Source organism: Pteropus alecto, unplaced genomic scaffold (genome assembly GCF_000325575.1).
Source record: "Pteropus alecto unplaced genomic scaffold, ASM32557v1 scaffold45, whole genome shotgun sequence".
Taxonomy (NCBI): Eukaryota; Metazoa; Chordata; class Mammalia; order Chiroptera; family Pteropodidae; genus Pteropus; species Pteropus alecto.
In genome coordinates this window covers 39,184,087-39,204,537 of record NW_006442491.1, presented here as the reverse complement: position 1 = coordinate 39,204,537, position 20,451 = coordinate 39,184,087, and the positions used below count along the sequence as shown (strand labels likewise).

General features: G+C 61.0%; 1 protein-coding gene across 1 annotated transcript in view; it reads right to left on the bottom strand.

The window, feature by feature from the left end:
• The window catches only part of CDH4 (cadherin 4), a 382,977-nt gene that overhangs the window by 355,634 nt on the left and 6,892 nt on the right, over positions 1-20,451 (bottom strand). Inside the window, exon 2 of the mRNA XM_015596918.1 lies at positions 18,982-19,093. Coding sequence (XP_015452404.1) covers positions 18,982-19,093 — 112 coding nt within the window. The remainder of the gene's footprint in view (positions 1-18,981; positions 19,094-20,451) is intronic.

Below are 20,451 nucleotides of genomic sequence, written 5' to 3'. Positions count from 1 at the left end.
CCCACCCGGTCGCATTCCTCTATCTCCAGATGGCTCTCTCCGGAGCAGCTGGGATTTTCAAAGAAACATTCGCATAGATTCCGAAGCGAAGACAGAGCTTGCGAAGTTTGCAGGTCCAGTGGGTTTTGTTTTGTGCTTAACGTTGGCAGTCGGGGTGACTAACGAGATCGCTGGGTCCCCTGGATGAACGCACAGTTCTGAGGTCTGTCCCCCGATGTGGGCTAGAAGCAAGTGTCCCCTGGTGACTTACGGCACTGTCTGGAGTGGGTGACAGGCACGCAAGGGTCGCGCCTGGCTCGTCCGCTAGGCCACACACGGCTGCCTGGAACCAGGGCTGGGAGAGACTCCCGCCTATCACACGCCGCGGCTGCGGAGGCTCTGACCGCTCTGGGCCACGTGTCCTCTGCAAGGTGACGAGAGTGGCCTGCGTGCAGGGCTGGCCCGGATGCCAGCGCGGCTCCGGCCCCGGCGGCCCGGCCCGGGTTCGGCCGCATCTGCGGACCAGATGCGTCTCTGTTCCTCCTAGTTCTTCTTTAAAACGCGTGACTTACAGGGAAACGTCTCATCGGCGTGGAAAACAAAAACCAGCCGCTCACCATGAAGAGACGGCGCTGCCAGGAAGGGTGGACACACGGGACCGCCGCAGGACGCAGGGTTCTACCTGGCCTGCCTCCGGCTCGCCCCCCGCTTAGCGGAAGAGGGAGAGCAGCGAGGTCAGACAGTCGCTAAGGCCATCGCAGGCTCCACGCGGCGGCGCACGGCACACACGGAGCAGGCCGGCCCGGAGCTGCCCGGGCTGGGGCCACCCCGCGCCCCCTCACCGTCCAGACCACCGCTTCTGCTTTAACGGACTCCTTCATCGTTTCAGAAGCACAATATTTAAAAGGGACGTTTTCATCACCGTCCAATGTTGCGCTTATAAATAAGCACAGGACAAGCAAAGGGACACGTTCAACCACTGGTTCCTCTGAAAACGCACGTGTCACGGGCAAGGGCGTCTCGGCACCAACCTGAGGTCGTGACGTTGGAAGGGCCTTCGACAGGGTCTCTTCTTCACTCTGGGGCTCCCTGTCCTAGGAAGAGCCCTGCGTGCCCTGCGGACCCCAGCACGTCCTTCCGGGGGCATCGCGGACCCCACGCTTCAGGATACGCCGCCAGCCCAGCCCTTTGGGGGGCTTCTGGCTCTCCCAGCCCACGTTTGGGCAAAACGCAGTGAAAGCCATGTTGCCAGCATCTTGGGCGTTCTGGTCAGCACGGGCTTCCTTCTGCCCGTCCGCATGGCCGCACCTGCCCCTCCTGTACCTGTCTCACCTCGCGCCTTCTTAACCCACCCAGGGGCCGCCCGGCCCCAGAAGTCAAGCTCACAGCCAGCGGGAGGGCAGGGAGGTCCTTTGACCTGCCTCAGGCGTGGTCCACCTGGTCCTACCAGGGTCTCGTCAGAGGCCGGCGGGGAGGGACACGAAGCCCAGCCCCAGGCAGGCTCTCTCCTTACAGCCGTCAGCCCTGATTGAATGTCCCCTTCTTTCCAATGATCTAAGAGCGTTGAAGCCGCTTGTTAGAGCTGAAGACGGAGTCGCGCCCACACTCACGGACCGGCGGCCTGCGGTGCACCCGGGGGCCTGGGCACTGCTGTGCTCAGCTCGCAGAATGGGGCATTTTCACATCAACATCCAGACGGCCCATGTGCCCGTGTTCCCACGGGGCTTAGGCGAAGGAACCCCGCTCAGCGGAGGGCTCGTGCCCCCAGATCCCAGTCTGCCCCACATCCAAGCTCTCTCCTCTGCTGCCTGGCCCCTTGGGGACCCTAATAGTCACAGGAAGACTGGAGTGGAGCAGGGACATGTCCGTCACCCACTCCTCAGTTGCCCCTGGCTGAATGTCCCTCTGAGCCCAGCTGGCTCCAGGCCTGGGACCCAGCAAACAGCTCGTGAGTCCCTGATGTAGCGGAGTAGGGCCGGGGGGTGACAAGCCAGAGAATGGCAGCCGGGGCCCCCTGGATGGCAGCTGTGTCCCGCAGGGTGAGGGAACAGTGACGAGGGAAGAACAGGGACAGCCTCCCTGGTGAAGGGACATTGGGCAGCATCCTGGTACCAAAAGCGCAGCCCGGAGCAGAGGCAGAGGGTCCCCGGCCAGGGAAGCAGCCCCCACAGAGGCCTCAGGACGGGTGTGAAGAAGGAGGGGACCGGAGGGCGAAGAGCAGGAGCTCGACGTGGCTCAGCGCCTCGGAGCTGCGGGGCCGGCGTCCGAGGCGCCTGGAATTTCAGCAGCGGGTGGGCGTGATGGCCGGAGCTGAGGGCCGCAGGGCCGGCGTCAGGACCGGGGGGTCGGCGGTGGGGAACACGGCCGCATGTCTGTGCCCGGCCCCTGCCCACTGCACAGGATGCTCCCAACACGTGTGTAATAGAACGCGTCCGGCAGTGGTGGGGACAGAGGGACAGCACTCAGGAATGGCCGTCGTGGCCGCGTGGCTTCTATGGGGTGGCCCTCGGAGACGGAGGAGCAGAGCCCCCGAGCAGAGCCACACCGAGGCCACGCAGCCGCCCACGGGCTCATCACGTCTCCTGCCTTCAGCCGCTCACAGAGAAGACTCTGCAACTTAACCCTGAACTCCCCGAAGGAGGGTCCTCGCCATTGGCATGCAAAGCCAGCCCTGCTCCAGAGGCCAGTTCACCACTGGACTGGCCAGTGTGTGCAGGGAGACCCCAGAGGCACCTTCTTCCCCTGACCCACTGGGCGGCCTACGGGCTCATCACTCACAGGCTCATCATCCACAGGCCCATCACCCTGAGGGGGACCCAGTGACACCCCAGCTCTTGCATTCCAGACACTTACTGTAAGCCCTGAGCTGCTCGGCCACGTGTGAGCCCCAGGGTGAGGCCCCAAGTGCTCATGGCAGGAGGGGCATCCCCTGTCCCCCACCTCCGGCCAGGCGGGCTGCTGCTTGACTTCTCCCCATGCGTGACGACAGTGCATCCTCGGCCCGGCCACAGTGCCGGACGTCCTGCGCCCCGTGGGGAGCCCCCGGCTGGCGGAGCGGGGAGGGAGGCCGCCCGACCCCTGCACGGCAAGCACACGGGCACCCCAGTGCCGCTGCCTCACGTCGGTGTGGCTCTGCAGAGGCGCCCGGTCCTCGGCAGTGGAATGCCGCTGGCAGATGGGGCTCTGGGGATGGGTGGGGGTGGCCATACGGGGCAAGCCAAACAACTCCCCAAAATGAAACCGACGTCAGCAGCTGAGCCCCCTGGCCCCGGGGACCCAGGAGTAACTGCTGCCTCGTAGATGGCAGGACCAGCTGAAGAGCCCATGGTGAAAATCTACCGAACGGTGACAAACGAGCTTTTCGCCGGGTTAGGACACGACCAGTCCCCCGTCTGCAGCTCGGGTGGAAAGCCAGGCCTGCGTCTGCGTCACTGGAGCTCGGGAGCCGTGCCGTGTGGACGGCGTGGAAGGGGGAGGCTGTCCGCACTGGACTCCTGGTGCCACGACCGTCACTGTCGCCCAGTTACGCTCTGGGCACCCGCAGCCAGCACGGCCCGCAGAGCGGCAATTCCGTCGGACGAAGACCCGCCCGTCCCACGTGGCCGTGACGATGGCTTAATAAACAAACCGAGGGCGCCCTCGCACGGAAGGGAGAACACGCCGGCTCCCCCACTTCACGCTCACCCGCCTCTCACCACCGAGCGCTCATGCTTCCCGACGCGTCAGCTCCGGCCTCCGCGGGCTCCCGGGCGGGGCAGAGTTCGCGTCTTTCCTCTCGCACGGTCTCCTTGGGGAGGGAGGTTCGTGGGTGGACAAGGGGCTCGGTCACCCAGAACACTCACACTCACGCTCACGCTCACAGCAAGACCACTGGGCAGTCGCAGAGTCCAAACGCCTTGCTTCGTTGCGTATTTTAATAACCTCTGGGGCAGTGGAGGTGGATGGCACTAATTTGACTTAGCTCAGGCAGAAGGGTAGAGAGAGGACAGCAAGACGGCTCAGAGGGGAAATGACGTTTGAATCGGGAGGCCCCGCAGGTCCCCGCGGACGGAAGGGCCAGCCAGGAATGGGAGTGGGGGCTGGCCAGAGCAGGGGGCTAGGGCGGTCCTGCTACCTGGGCAGGTGGCCCAGTGCTGGTGCCCGGGTGGGGAAGCGGGTGGGGAACGTGGCCTGGAGTCGCCTCCGAGTCTCAGGACCTGAGGTTAATGGGCAATGACGGCCACAGTTACTTTGTATCCACAGTGTTTACGGAGTGAAACCAACAACCAAGTAATGTATCCAAGAAACGTGTGGCCGCAGGTATCGCCCTGTCTGGGCCCCTGTGATAGAGTCACGAGCCCAGTCTCTATTGTCCAGGGCCACCGTGCTGGGCCTCCGCGATGTCCTTGGCCCCAAGAAACACAGAGACGCGAGCGAGCGGGTCTGAACGGCAGCATCACGGGGCGCGGGGACGCAGGCGCAGGCCTGTCACTTCCTTGGCGGGAACAGACCGGTGCCAGGAATGCGGGATCGCGTACATCCACAGCTCAGTGTGGCCTCTAACCCTCTCTCTCTCCCCACAACCCCCAGGTAAAACCTGAGGTTAGCGCCTGGATCAACAATGGCCCCGCACGCCAGGCCACTTCCGCTGAGTTTATGGGGGGCGGGGGGGGGGCGCTAATCTGGCCAAGTGAGGCCCTTCTCAGCGAAGCCACAGCCCACGGCGCAGCAGTCTCCGGACGTGGGTTTGGCTCGAGACTGCGGGCAGGCCCTTCCGGCCCCACGTTCTAGCTTAAGCATCCAAACAGCAGTGAGACCCGACTCCACGCTCAGGAAAACAAAAATAGATGAACAGGATCCCAGGCAAGGCTGGGAAGAGGTTTTCTGTGCCCAGACGCAGGCCCCGTGAGCTCCCCAACTGGTTATCACGTTAACATCGCAAAGCTCTCGACCTCGTTCTTAAACAGCAAAACTACAATTATCTCGGCACGACCCGCGTGGCTGCTCAGCGAGGCGGGCGGAGCCGGCCTTATCGAAGCCCAGCTGCGCTCACCGAACATCAAATCGCGTCCTGGACGGAGGCCGCCGCCTCCCGAAGAGCAGCCCCACTGAGACGGCGATGGAGATTAGCAGCTCAGCGTGTCAGGAAGCAGGGGGAGGAGGGTCTGCTGCCTCTGCGGCGGCCAGGACCGGGGACCCCTTCAGGGACACACAGACGAGGGGCCACGGGCGCGCGGGGCCGAGCCGTCGGCTCCCCGCGCCCCACGCGCAGAGCGGCCGGATCTCCACAAACAAGGCTCTCATCCCAGATGCCATGTCCCCAACAAGAAAGTTTTAACCCGCATGACATTTAAAGAAGCAGGAAGTAATGTTATTTCCAGACTGATAACGAGAAATGCAATCAGACGATTCCTAGATACTGGCGGGCGGGGCTGACTTCCTGATCGAACAGCCACATCGAAGGGAGGGGACAATGCGATTCTGCGCCTAGGAGAGGAGCAGACAGGCAGGGGGGACTGCAGCCCCTTCTCCGGGGAGCAGCCCCTCTCTCTGCTCCCCCAGGGCTGGAGGAAGTGATTAATCGGTGCCTCCTTGAAGCCGCGACTCGGAAAGCTGCTGGGGACTTTGTTCCCGCGGAATGACATCCTTCCAGAATCCTCCTTTTAGAAGCCGACAATGCAGCGCGCCTGACGATCCTGTGTGGGGGCTTCCTTCTTGGCAAAGGGAGGAAGAGCCATTAGGGACACATGTGAAGGGAGAGAAAGAAGCAGCGGAGTGGGGAGCTGGCCTCCTTGAAGCCGCGACTCGGAAAGCTGCTGGGGACTTTGTTCCCGCGGAATGACATCCTTCCAGAATCCTCCTTTTAGAAGCTGACAATGCAGCGCGCCTGACGATCCTGTGTGGGGGCTTCCTTCTTGGCAAAGGGAGGAAGAGCCATTAGTGACACATGTAAAGGCAGAGAAGGAAGCAGCGGAGTGGGGAGCTGCGCCCCCTCCTCGTCCCTCTGCCGGCCGCGCCCCTCCCCGCCCCACGGCCCCGCAAACCCGGGTCGTCGCCCCGAAGCCACACCTTGGCACGCTGAAGAGAGACCTCGGCCACCCTTCATTTTTATTTTTCAGTCGGGAAAAGGCAAAACCAAGATTCTCGTGTGGCGACAGAACCGTCTCGTCCGCGGTACCTCTCTGGCTCGCGACGGGGGAGGAACGAGCTCCGGGCGGAGAGGCTGAAAAGCCCGATGCCTGTTTTAAGCTCCCGCGGCCTCGCCCGCCGCCCTGTGAGGTTGGCAGGTGGGGCCCCTGATGCAACATCTGGTGGGCGCCGGACATTTTCAGAATTTACAGGCAGACCCGGGACCTTGCAGGCCGCGGCCTCGCGTCATAAGATGCTGGAGCCAGGCCTGTGGCTCCACGCCGGCCGCGGGGGGCTTGAACCCTGCTCACGAAGAAACCAGAGGGCGGGCCACCGGCCCCTCCCTGGCGCTGGTCTTGTCTGGCCGGGCGTGAGGAGCGCAGGGTCAATGGCCTCGGTGGCAGACGGGATGCCGCCAGCCTCAGAGGGCCCGGACATGAACACACCACGAGCAGTTTGTGTTCTAGGAGGTTCCACAGTCATCTCCGACGGCCCGGCCCCCGCTCTGCCCACGCCCGCCTGCACCCCGGGTAAAGCGCCCGAGATGGGGAGGGGGCGGCCAGGCCGAGAGGGGGGGGCCTCTTTCTCCAGTTCCCGGCTTGTCCCCGGACCCCTGGGTGCTTGAATGCCAACCTGGACAGCGGAGACAACCCCGTTCCAATTTCAGGGGTTGCAACAAAAGGCTGCCGCTGTCGTCATATTTCGGATCTGAGATTTGGGGGCGCACAGTCTGCTCGTGGTGTTTCTAGTGCACATCCCGCCCCGCACCGGGCACACCCTAGACTGACAGGGACCGCTCAGGCTCTGCAGGTGGCCTGGTCTCCTGTCATAAAGGGTTCCTGGAAGGAAAAACACAGCTCGCACCGCTCCCCAGCCCCACCATCTTCAAAGGACCCGAGACTTCAAAATGGATTTCAAAGGCCCCTGCAATTTTGGCAGCATGACATTTTATATCTTACGGGCTATTTTTATTAGCCAGGATTGTAGAAAATTGACGTTTACCGGCCATTAACCTTTCAAGCCTGTAACCCTATTTTTTCCCCCGCCTGGAAGTTTATCTACACTTCTCCGAGGATCGCTCCTTAAGCCGCCAGCTCCTTTAAGAAAAAAAGTCAGGGCGAAGATGCTCTGTTCTCGAGAAAACATAAGTTCTATAATTTTACAGACTTTTGATCACAATTTTATAGCCTTCAGCCCTTCTCTGGCATTCTGTTTTTATCTTAAAATATAGGAACTAGATAAGACAAGTTGCATAATCCCTCTTTTGTATCTGAGGGAAGGCGGGAGAGCATAAGACGGCTTGAGAAAAAAGTGTCTGCTTTAAATGGGGAGGGGGCGTCCGGGCGGCCTTTGGATAACTTAGTTTCTATCTCCGTCAAGACACCGCAGCCCAGCATTCAGCGCGCTGGGAGGTGGTCCGGTCACGCCAGGGCCTGCTCATCAATGACGACGGCCAGGGATGAGTGACGTGTGACGTGGGCCGCCCCTCCCCCCGCGGGCCTGCAAGCCTCTAACTGAGACTCTCCATAACTTAGTCATTCAGTTTTAAAACGTGCCTTTTGCCACACAGGAGAATGTAAAGGCCGAGAAGAGAAAAAAGTCCCCAGACTAAACCATAAAAACCCATCGAATGGCGCTGCTGTCTGACAAAAACTGACTGCGTCACAGGCCAGCCCGGCACGCCCGGGGGCAGAGCGCAGGGGAGGAGCATCTGGGGGGGTCCTCCGAGACCGGGGCCAGGTGCACGTGAACGGTGAATGGCGCCCTTGGCCCTGACACAGCAGGGGTCGGCTCCCTTCCCAATGCCTCCGGCGAGGAGAGGTGGGCAGGAGACCTCCCGGGAGAGCGGGCAGCGTGCGGCCGAGGCGGCCGCTGCAGGCGCGGCGGCACACAGTGCCCGTGCCCGGGGGCTCCAGCGCCCGTGCTCTCCGCGGTCCGGGCTCTGCTTCCCACACGTCACACGTGTCGTCTTGGAACCGGAGACCCGCCCGTGCAAGGAGGCAGCCACCTCCTCCGGCGGGTGACACGGGAGACACTGCAGGTCACGACATGCGCCGAGTGCCGCAGAGCTGAGGACTGGAACCGCAGAAGCTGACCAGCCCCCGAACCTCGAGGTGACCGGGCTCCACTGGGGGACGGGCGGCTGTGGGGACAGGCGGGGCGGGTGGAGGGCTGCCCGCTCAACCCCAGGCTCCTGCAGTGCGGGCCACGGGAGCGTGGACAGGGACCCCGCGTTGTCACCCATTAGCGTCCCCTGCCTGGTAAGGGGTCGCTGCGCCCTCGCAGGGTAAGTGTGCCGACGGCCCGCTCGGCCCACTGACACGCCAGCACAGGACGGCTGACCCACAGGCCGGGACACAGATCAACGGTCCTACCAAGTCCCCCATGGGGCTGGGGCAGGGACAGACTTCCCCAGGGGCCCCCGTGCTCCCCAAAGGTGGCATTAAGACGCCGCTTATCCTATTTACAGAGTTCGCTCATCCAAAGCCCATGGGTGCCCCGCCGAGTCAGCCAAGGCCCTCTGTAAATGTCACACTGAAGAAACAAAGAAAGGAAGAGGGTGTCATTGTCCTTCAAACCCTCGCCGTGCCACCCAGCCGCACATCGCGACCGAGCACGAGGCAGCCTACCGGACACGTGCCCACGACAGGGCCCTTCCTGCCCCGCGTGGCTGCCGCCCGGAGGGCCGGTGGGGAGAGGTAGGAACACAGCCCAGGCGCCCGGCTGGGGCAGCGGGCAGGGCGCTGAGATATCCTGGCGTCCAGATGTAGCGGTTGGTCATTCTCTGGAAGGGACAGGCCCGTCCCCATCCCGGCCGCCAGCCCTCAGATGGCCCATCCCAACCCAGAGGATGACAGGATGGCCGGGCTGCGAGAAGCTGCAGCAGCTCATCCCGCTAAGACCTGGAGCGCCCACGGCACCCAGGGCTCCCAACAACCTAGACCCCGTGGGCAGGGCAGGGCAGGGCAGGTCGCCACCGTCCGCAAGTATGCATGAGGCTGCCTGAAATGCAGCTGCAAAGAAGTGACAGGGACAGAGACGGGGCCCTTGGCAACCGAGCTCAGCAGCTGCTTTCCCGAGCAAGCATGCAAACCTGTGCTCGCAGGGGAGCTAAGCAGCCAGGCAGCAAAAACGCGGCTGCTGGAAACACAGGAAACGAAGCTCTCGGAGCCAGAAATAATGCCTTTTTGCATTTGCACAGAAAAGCAGTTTTGGGGAAAGAGACTTGTTCTACAAACGCCTCCTTGCCGGCGAGCCCCCTGCTCCCACACTCGGCAGCGGCCGTGAAACATTCCATCCCCAAACGCAGACCTTCAGATTAACAAAATATTTACAATGTATCCATGCGATATTATCGGAGCTATAATCCGTGTTAGGAGTTTATTTGACAGGGGAAGAGCATGCGAGGAGAAAAAGTGTGCCACGCGCATTTTAATTCTGATGGAACTGTTCTGTGTCACGCTTTACAACATGAGATACTACACTGCCACACTGAAGTGCCTCACCTGCCACGCGGGCAAGATGGAAAGCACAGCGTCATTCCGACCGCCCACCTGAGCCGCACGGGGAGATGCGGTACTCGCGGGGGGCAGACACCCCCGTGGGTACCGCCGCCCTTGGAATGCTAAGCTACAAAGCCTCCAGGCTGAGGTCCTCAGGCTCAGACAGGCCTTGGCTGCCCTGGGAGGTGGGTTTACACAGGCGGACCCCTGGCCGCAGGCCCAGGATTCAGGGGCTGTGTGAGTGTCCTGGGCTGCTGGGGGCTTCTAATAACAAACTGTATTTTCTTGAAGTTCTGGAAGCCAGAAGTCTGAAATCAAGGTGGCAGGCACTCACTCGCCTGGAGGCCCTGGGTTGGGGTGGGGGGGATGCCCCTTCTTGCCTCTTCCAGCTCCTGGCGGCTCCAGGGGTCCTTAGCTTGTGGCCGCATCACCCCAGTCTTTGCCTCCGTCGTCACGTGGCCTCTGCCATGTGTCAGTATCTTCTCCTCTTCTGTCTCCTTTAAGGACATTTGTCACTGGGTGTGGGGCCCACTCAGATGATCCCAGATAACGTCATCTCGAAACCCTAAGTGTACCTGCAAAGACCCTTCTCCAAACAAGGGCACAGTCACTGTTCTGGGTAGACGTGTCTTTTGGGGCCAACGCCCAGCCCCCCATGGGAGGGGACGCAGCAGCCTGCGGGGCGTAACAAGCATCCCCCAGGCCACAGTTCCTGGGGCACCCTTGGACTTCCCACCCTCTGCTTCGAAGGTGGGCGGGTGACCCCGACTCGGCCCTCTCTCAGGAGCACCCCGGCTCCCAGTCGCGTCCGCCGGCACTCCCCTGGGACTGTGCACTCAGCACTCACCCACCGAGAGCCGCCCTCGGCTTCCGGCTTCCGGGCAGACCAGCGTCCACGCCCTCGTACATCCCAGCCTCAAACACCTGCGCAAACCAAATCAAACCCCGAGGTTTCTCCAAGTCAGATGCTCAGGCAGGCGCAGGCTCTGGAGGGGACACCTGGAGGTGACTCATCCTCCTTGATCTCAGAGACAAAGGGCGTGGTCCCTCCTGGACAGACGTGGGGCCGGAACTCAGTTAAACTGCATTCCGAACGGACGGTCCAGGCCGAGAACGCCTCTCGGGGCACCTGCAGCCGCTCATGGGGGCTGCCTCCCGTTGGAGAGGCAGGTGGTGGGGCTGGGCCACCCTCGGGGATGTTTATCTGTCGCTGAAGGCTTACCTTAATCCTCTCCAAATCCCCACACTGCGGCAGGAAAACAGCAAAGCCAACAAGGCGGAGTTAACAGCCGCCAGATCAGAGCTGCTGCGGGCTTCACAGTGGCGCTCGCAAGCAAATCCATCTCAGGTCCCACGGAGAGGTGGCGACCAGAGTCCTAATTACAGACACAGGACTCAGCGGGCAGGGGCTCCCGGCGGGAAGCAGGATGGATGGGGCCGCGGGGAGGCCTGGGGCTGGAGCTTGGGCTCAGACAGTCCTCTCAGCCGGCGACGAGCCTGGGCCCTCCACGCCTGGGGCCTGTTTCCTCGCAGCGAAGTGGGGGCTCCCACAAGAGCCGGGAGGGGCTGCAGGAGTCGAGGGAAGAACAGGGGCCGTGGCCGAGACACGGCAAGTCCTCGGCACGTGGAGCCGGCAAGGACCCATCGTCACGCGGGCGCGTGGGAGCCCCAAGGACGCCCACGTCCTCGTGAACGTGTCACCTGACATGGCGAGGACCTCTGCAGACACGCTCGAGGTGAGGACCTTGAGATGGGAGACAACCCTGGATTACCCAGGTGGCCCAGGGGCGCCACAGGCCCCTTATGTGTGAGCGGAAGAGGACCCAGAGGGAGAGACAGAAGGTGACGTGACCGCGGGGGGCGGGGGGGGGCACAACGCAGGCTGTGACGACGGCACAGCGCTGGCCACGACGGTGGAAGGCGCCATGAGCCAAGAAAAGCAGGGCCTCAGGAGCTGCAAAGGCGGGGACCCGGAGTCCCCCCCGTAGACCCCAGCCCTGACGACACCTCGATTCCAGCCTGGGGGACCGCGTTGGGCTTCCGAGGTCCAGAACGGCAAGATGATCATTTGTGTCGCTTAAGCCTCTGAGTCTGTTGTCATTTGCGCTACACTAAGACACGAATACAATCCACGGGCTGAGCAAATTCCTCGCCAGGGGCGGCAGTGAGCAGCGGCCACCTGCAGACCTGGCACAGACAGTCTGGGGGTGACCTCTGGCTGCCCTGAGCCCAAAGGCATCTGGAAGGTAAGTGGGAGCACACGTGAGCACGAGGGAAGGCCTCAGAAATGCCGGCTTGCCCCCAGCGGCGGCGGGAAGGGAGGTGGCCTTCGGAAGCACACGCTGGCCCAAGATCATTGCTAGCCCAGGTCTGTTCTGTTCTCTTTTGTTTAAAAGGGGGAGCCAGCCTGAGACAGTACGGGAGGCCATCAGGAGAGGGCAGCCTAGAGCCCAGGCAAAAAGTCACCAAAATTCTGAGCCTTTGGACAAAAGGCAAAGATTTTACCAGCCCAGCTCCCAGCGCGACACAGTGCGCCCTTGGAGAATTAAAACAAGCAAGTACCACGAAGCTTTATAAGGACACACACAGGGGGACTTCATCCCCTGGCCGGAAAGAAAGTCGCTAGGCTTGCAGAATTTCCTGCAGTGGAATTCACTCGAAAATCCCGCCTTCAAAAAGTCGGAATGGGAACATTCTTTGAAAAGACAAAAGCTCGCTCGCTCGCTCCCAGTTGATTAGTTCTTGTATCTCCTTAACCAAGTTTCACAGAAAAGTAAAGAGAGACCTCGAAATCTAGATGGGGGGCTCCCACAGACACCCAGGACAGCAGACCCAGGGGGAAGGGCCCGGCTGCAGATGAGGGGGCCCCGCATCCCACGCAAACCCCCCGCCCCGGAGGTCAGATTTTCTCACGGTTCATGATGTGAACCTCACTAACCCCCCTGACGCTCCAAGCTGCAATGTGACTGATTCATGGCGGCTGCCCGGGCCCCAGCCCAGCCCAGCCCAGCGAGACCCCGGCTCTTCTGCGGCTCCCCCAGAGCTGGCAGAGTCTGCGAGCCCGGAGCGCTGCTACGGCTGTGTGCGCCCTGCCAAGGACCGCACACCCCGTCGACACTGTGCGATCCGGCTCCCCTAACGCCGAGGCCGGTCCTGCAAACCCGAGGTGCCCCGGAGGAGTTTGCAGCCACTTCGGACGGCGACTCCCACCGAGCGCTTCTGGACACACTGCGCCCCGCTTGCTGCAGACGTCCGGGGTGAGAAACAATCAGCACGTCTGAATGTCGACACTGCTAAATCCACGGGGAGCCCCGAACTCGGGGCGGGGTCGTGTCTGCGTGCGGCTTCGGCACCCTGAACCGTCGTCGATCTCGCCGCGTGGGGGACGCAGGCGGGCAGAAAGCGTAGGTCCAGGGGGACAGAGCGAAGCCCAGGGGCTCGGCCGTCCGTCCACCTCGCCGCCTGTCAGCGTCGCGGCCACGCGAAGGGTGGGATTTCGCCTCCCCAGACAGGTTCTGGTGAGGATGCCGGGAGACCCCGTGCGCGGACGGCAGGCACGCGGTCCGGTCGGGACTCGGTGCTGCGACGTTATAACTGGAAGTCCCGCGTCCACTCATCTTACGGAGCTAAAACGCACCGTTCTAGAAAGCAAACGGCTCAGTCGCGAAGCCATCAGCCGGACGCTGACTGGTGTGGCCCCTCTGCAGCGAGGGGCCACCGCGGAGGTCAGAGCTCCTGGCCCACCACCCTGGGGATCCAGCACGTAAGGGCCAAGCTCCGGTGCCTCTCGGCAGGGGGAGCCGGAAGCTGCCACACACATGGGCCAGAGGCGGCCGAGTACCTCGGGCAGCGGCCATTGGCCTCCTTTTGTTTTTACACAGGGCGGTCGGACCCTCCTCCCTGCTGGTGGCTTTGGTGGGGGGCGATGGATAAAGCCTTCCAGTCTCACTTCTCATCTGACAGAAGCCACTAAGGATACAAACTTTCCTCTCTAAACTGGTTAACTCTGGGCCAGGCCGAGTTACAGAGGTGAAAGGTGCCGACAAACGCAAAGCAGCGCTGGCCCCTGAAGAGGCCAGAGGGCACTGCGGTCTCTGCCACGGGCTGTGCAGGCGCCTCGGGGACCCCTGAGGGGAGCGGCCACAGGAAGCGGCAGAAGTCTCATGCCCAGCAAGCCGCGGTGCCTGGGCTTGCAGAGCAAGGACGGCCTGGCTTGGAGCCCGTCCAGTCACCCTCGGGGCTTAGTCCTGCCAAACCCCCCCCACCCCGCTTCTCTGTGGGGACCTCGGTTCCTTGGAGCCGGTCGACATTGTGGGCAAAGTCCCCACGAGTCACGTCCTGGCTTCCTGGAAGAGGGTGGCTGAGAGACACCGTGGGGCCCTCACGTTCTCCAGCCCTGGCTCCACACATGGAATGATTCATTTATATCTTGGCCTCAAGATGGAGTCTAAAGTGTCGACTATTCATTTCATCTACTCAGCAAACATTTGCCCGGTGCCCGTGACATGCTCTCAGCAATCCAGCATGCTGGACAAAGCGATTCATTCTCACAGGACTGGGCGTGGGGCGGCCTGGGGCACGAAAGCCAGAGCAGGGCCAAGGCCAAGGAGAGAGGGTGGGGGAAGGAGCAGACGGCCCAGGCTCAGGGCGGAGGACGGAAATGTGCGCCCTGAGCCGGCAGAGCGGACGACCGGCAGTCACTCGCATGCATCACTCTTGTTTTCCAAAGTCAGAAAGTGTTTAGCTGAGTGGGGCAGGAAACTGGACTGTGGTTTTTCAACCTTGTTTTTCTCACCACTCCAGGCAAAATGAGTCCAGAGCTCTGTAGTTGTTTGAGGATGCCACCCGGGACCTAGTTCCTGCGCCACCATCCTCACAGTCACAAAACGGCTGCACTGGCCCAGGCATCAAGTCTGTATTCCAGGCAGGAGGAAGAGGTAAAGGCAAAAGGCATGGCCCACTGAGTCTGTTCCTCTTTAGCTGGATAAAGGAAAGCTTTCCGAGCAGCCTCATCTAACATGACAACTTCCTCGGATCCCACTGACCAGAAAGGGGCCACCGTGGCGTAAGAGACCATCAGAAACCCGGAGGCGAACAGGTCAGTCCGGACGAGGCTCTATCAGTAAGAAGGAGTGAGAGACCGGATACCGAACACGCGACTTGCAGCCTCTAATCATTCTAATCGTATGTGGCGTGTTTGTCACAGTGCCCTTTACTCCGGCTCATCGGCACGCTCACGGGGACTCGGAGACGGCACAGTGTTTTCTGGCTCATTCGCTACTGCATTCGCGTGCACACCCACCAGGCCGAAAGCCTGGCGTGGCACTGGGTGTCGGGTGTGCTGTAAGGTTGTCTAGTTCTTGTCCGCATGTCTAGCCAGGCTTTCTGCCCAGGCAAGACTTGCCTGTCTGCAGATGTGGGTCCCGCCGAACCCGGTGGGTGAAGTGCCTAATTCCGACATACTTGTAAAGACAGTTAACGGTGCTTCTGGCCAGGACCGCTGCTTTATGGCCCCCTCTGGGCACCTGAATTTGGCCTCTCCTCCGCCTCGCCTCTCTAGTGTACTTTGTCATGCAAATGAGTCATTCATTCAGCCAAGCACCTCCGCCCCCTCCTCCACTCTGCCTCAGGGAGGGTGCGGGAAGCTAGCAGAAACCCCACTGGCACCCCCCCCCCATGCTTGCCTCCTCAGCATCCACCCCTCCTGAGACAGAATCCTTGTTCCCCTTCAAGCAGCAGTTTGCTCATCAACCAAGCGCTGGAGCGAGCTAGGTCTCGGCCGGGCATGACGATGCACTTCCCTGCTTCCCAGCTCCCACCGCTTTCACCAGGGAGTGGCGTGTGACCTAGTTCCAGCCGACGGGAACTTCTGCAAGGGTTCTGAGACAGTGTTCGCTTTCCCGATGCAGGGAAGAAATGCAGAGGGTGCTACCGCTCCCTCCTTTGCCCTGCTCCGAACTCGAAAGCAATGCCTGGAGCCACGGCAGCCAGTTTGCAATGAGGAGGCAATAAACGGATGAAGGAAAGATGGTAGAATGGGCAGAATTAAGATTAGGCAGGTCTGCCGCTCCGGCCCTCGACCACCTATCTCTTCACTGTTACGTGTGAAAAATGAACCCCCATTTAAGAGTCTGTCAATTGGGTTTTATCCTGTTGGCCAAGAACATTCCAGAATGATCTAACCGGTAAACCGGAGTGACAGGGCTGCTGCTGTCATGACCTTCCAGTGTAAGTGGGAGAGCAGGTCGACCAGGTGACACACCTCCCCGGCGAGGACGCGGAGCAGCGGGGGATGGGAGGAGGGAAGCTTTTCTCACGAGGTCTCATCGAGTGAATCCACCTGACAGCGTTTGAACTCATAGCGCGCCCACCTTCCTCAGGCGATGTCCAGACCCACGGCCCCTGTGGCCAGCAGGCATTTCTCCTCGTGGCCACCCCAGGAGCAAGGCGAAGAGATGGCGCCTGCATCCTGGGTTCCCGCGATGCCGCCGATGGCTCTCCCAGCCTTGGGGGTTTTTCCCCGCGAAGCCTGTCTGGGTTTTCCCGGAACTCTGCCCGCCGGAGTGAGCACAGGCAGGTCACCGCATCGCCGCGGCCCGGCCGTTAATTATTCACGAGGCCGAGAAAAAGACACCAGCTTAGCGACGCCCCAACTGAAAGGCGGCTCAGAGAACGTTCCTCTAGCCCAAGGCAAACGGCCTAACCGCTGGCAATACTGTAGCCATCGCCACGCCCCGGTGATCGTGGCCCTCCGCGGACAATCCCGAAAACAAAGCTACCGGTAACAGCACACGCGGCCACAGCCACGGGCGCCCAGGAGCAGCGCGACCCGGCTCGGCCAGCTCCCCGCGTCACCGTGCCCGGCCACTGTTCCGAAGGCTCGCGATACCATGGTGTCTGCTACCGTGTTGGGGGAAACTATTTTAAGCCTAATTAGCATGAAATTTTTAGAATGCAAATGCTCTTCATTTAGACATAAAACAAAATGCCACGACATTTCTTCCATCCATTTATCATAAACAAGTTAATTACTGTGTAACAAATCGCTCCTTCTGGAATGTGGATGTTCGGGGTTGCCGGTAAGCTGACTTGGGCAAAGAGAGGGAGCCACAGAGTGGTCGTTAGTGGCTGATGGCACACTTATTATAAGATGGTGACTCTGAAACGGCGCCTGTCATATTCAGGTTAAGCTCTCTCGGTTGGAATAACTCAATTATAAGTAGTCATTATCTATTTAGCTTGATTCCTGCCGGAACAATGGCGATACTGTGCCTCATACTTATCGTTGACGTGTGCGCCTTCGCCGGGGTCTCATAGTTTGCAAAGTTTTCTCAGGAAATACAGAAATTTTTATCTGGCCCGGTTTGAGCATATGTCGGCTTTCGCCTCCTTACGTGCAAAATTAGTTTTAAGATCTAAAACATCTCTTTGTCCCTGAGGTCCTTCAGTCTAAGAGGCCGAGGAAGAGAGCGGCGAGAGGGTGTCCCACGCAGGTGCGGGAGAAGCAACAGGACTTAGCCCACCCAGGGCGGGAGGTGCGGGACCCCGAATGCCCGGGACACACTCTGCAGTTCTCTCCTTGGCCAAGGTGGGGCCTCGTCTCACGGATAAGCGTGTCGAAAGCGAGTCTCACATCCACACACCCCAGAAGCCGGTCCAGGTCCCCCTACCATGATGCGGTCTTCACCCCCCACCGGGTGAAAACCATCTGGGCATACGGGACAGGCCAACACCCGGCCAGTGGTCCAGGCTTCCCCACCACACCGGCCTAGGGCAGAGCCCAGCTCAGCCTGGACCCACACGGCCCCCGGGAGAGAAAGGAGATCCTTGTTTGAAATCTCACATTTTCTCATAAAAAGTGCGAGTTCTGCCTTTTTCTTGCACAGTGGGCAGCACTTGTCATTACCAAAATAGAGGCAGTCTTTCTGAGATTCTTCAGTAAAACCGACTCTCCAGCATCTGATCAGGTTTCGCCTGGGGAGGCGTGAGGCTGTCAGCTTGAGGACGCGGCCGTGAGTGTCTCCTGTTATTCGTGATGGTACAACGCATCGAGGGTGACAGAACCTTCCGGGCCTTCTCCACAGGCTCACAGGCACCCTCAGTAAACCCACAGACTCTGCAAGATGGCCTCCCCTTCCAAGTCTAAACCGCACACGGGCGCAGTCAGCAGAGCATCTCCCGAGAACTCTCGCCACCCGCGTGCGCCCGCCCAGCACACCCATTCCTTCCAGGCCGAATGCCCGGAGATCTTTATTTTTATTTTATTTTTGGTAATCAATGAAGGAGTCGATAGTATCATGCCCCTGCTTTAGTAGTCAACTCAGTTCACGACAAATAAGAAAAAGCTGGATCCAGTGCAAAATGAAAACCCGGATTCACAGAACGGGAGCCAACAAGTCAACAAGCCCCGCGTCCCAGGGGTGGGGGGGGGCCTGCAGAACCGTCTCACACACAGAGGTACACAGAGGGACACAGAACCGTCTCGCCTTGCACACGCAGAGGTGCAGCTGGCAGCACGCAAGGGAAGACCCCACATTCCCTAACATGCCAGCCCGGGCGGGAAGTCAGCAGTCTGGGGACCGTTTAGTCACGAATGTTGAAATCTGGCTGGGATGCTTAATCTGAAGCCCGCTCCCTCCAGCCCCTCGGAACGGCCTCAAAGCGCCACTTTCTGGGACAGTGATGTTTGCGAGGGAAGAGGTACAGCTCAGGTGTCCCTGGTCTGTGTCGGAACCGAAGGAGAAGAATTGCTGAGTCATCTCCCCTCCCACGCAAATGTAAAGTTTAATTAGTTTGTCCTAAAAGAGAAACCAATCAATATGCCAAATGATCTATTGCCCTTTGAGTTTCGAAGCTGTCTCTGGCTTTCCCGTCACAAACCGGCATCACTCCCGCAAGGACGCTAACGCTGAGTGGCAGTCCCCTCCCGTGTGCACGGAGTCCCGCGTTCTCGGTGGGACAGTGATGGAGACGGATGCCACATCTGTGGACAGAATGTCCATAGGCTCATTTGCCACATTCTCAACACCACCCGCTTTGCCGTGCATTTCAAAGCAAATACAATTCAAAATTCCAGAATTCCATACACAAAAGTCCTTAGTGAGAAGCCTCTCTCTGCGTGTCACTCGGGTGACCTTACATCCACATTCCAATCTGTGGTCCAGGAAATGATTCGCCTCACTCAAACATTTTTGTTTGATTCAGGGATTCTGAATCGTTTATCCATGATGCAAAACGACTTTCGGGTCACTGAATCCTCACCTCGCTGACCTCGCTGACCTCATGCCAGCAGACGGCATGGCTGCCAGCCCAGCTCGGCCTCCCCCATCAGCACGCTCCCTGTCCAGAGCCGGGAGCGTGGTCCCTTTCGCCCCTCCACGCCCCGCCCTACCTTTGAGGACTTTCTCTCCTTCTGGAATATTCTGGGAGATCAATGCCGTGTAACCTTCTTCGGAGAAGCCAGCCTTGCAGGTCTCCCTGGCTGTACGATCCCCGTTATGGGCCTGGAGACAGGAGGAAGACAGGTTAGAACAGGGAGAAGTTCACAGACACGGACTGTCCGCGCGCTCATGGGGGCCTGCTGAGCGCAGTGTCAGCTGTGAGGGAGACTGGAAGAGACCCCACCTTCCACCCAGACAGTTCAGGGCGGCGGCTGCTGAGGTCTCTGGGGCTGAAGTGATGTGGCCAGGGGCTGGGGTGCTCCAGGAAAGCCTGTCAGGGCCTCCTGGCTCTGAAAACTGTCCAGAAGGGAGCAGGCGGCAGCCCCAGACCCAGCTGACGAAGAAGGGGCAGGGAGGCCAAGGGGCGGGCGTCGCATCCCTCAGGCCCCAGGGCCCGCTGTGGGTGAGGGGGACCAGCAGGCTTGTCCCTTCTGCAGTCCCCAGGGAGGGAGGAGCGGGCCGAAGGAGAAAAGATTCTCAGAGACTCTGCTCAGCAGACGCTGCAGGGAGGCCTGGGCAGGAGGTGAGGGGTCCCACCCTCCAGTTCTCTCCCCTCTCCTCCCTTTCGTGGCCGCTTGTCCACCCTTGGAGAACCCATCTGCGCCCAACCCGGCGAGAGAGCTCCGTTAACTGCTCAGAAAGGGCGGGTGTCCTCTGGCCCTGAGCGTGCTGGCTTCGCTGCTCCCTGGGTCTAGAGCCCAGGGCAGCGAGAGCAGAGCGGGGCGGGCGGGGTGGCGCCCTCCCAGGCTGGGGAGTGGGAGCTACAGGTCCGCCGCGGGGAGAGGGGGGCAAGGAGGGAGGGCCCGCGAGTGCCACGGGGAAGCCAGCTCGCCGCCGCCACGCGGGAAGGGGCTCGGCAGGGCGGGCTCGCAGCCAGCACGGGCAGCCGCGCCTTGGTTGGCCACGGAGCGCGATGCGCCTCCCGCTGCCCTTGTGCTTACCACAATTTGAGTCTCTCTATCCCAGGAGGCCATACATTCCACGAGGTCCAAGTTCATGGCTATTTTGTTCACTCGCGTGTGCACCAACACCCAGCACGGGGTTGCAACATGCCCGGCCGGAGCTCCCTGCACCCGCCGCCGGCACATTCGCCGGCGCCCCCACCCAGAAGCACCTGGGGAGGGAGGGGGCACGGAGTCGTTCCTTGGGAAAAGCTGCGCAGCCCCGCTCCGGCCTCGGGCTCCAAACAGCATGGAGACAAGCTTGGGAGGCGCGCAAGACCAGGAAAGTTTGGAGCCGCCCCCGGCGAGCGCCGAGCTCACCCCGCGCCCGCAGCCTCCGAGCCTCCTGACCGAGGGCGCTGGTTTATTTCCGAGGTTACACCGCGCCGCCCAGAAGGAGCAGCGAGGCCGATCGGCCACGAGAGGGGGTTCCTGCAACTCCCGCGGCGCCCCCACCCCCCGCGCCTCCCCAAGAGGCGC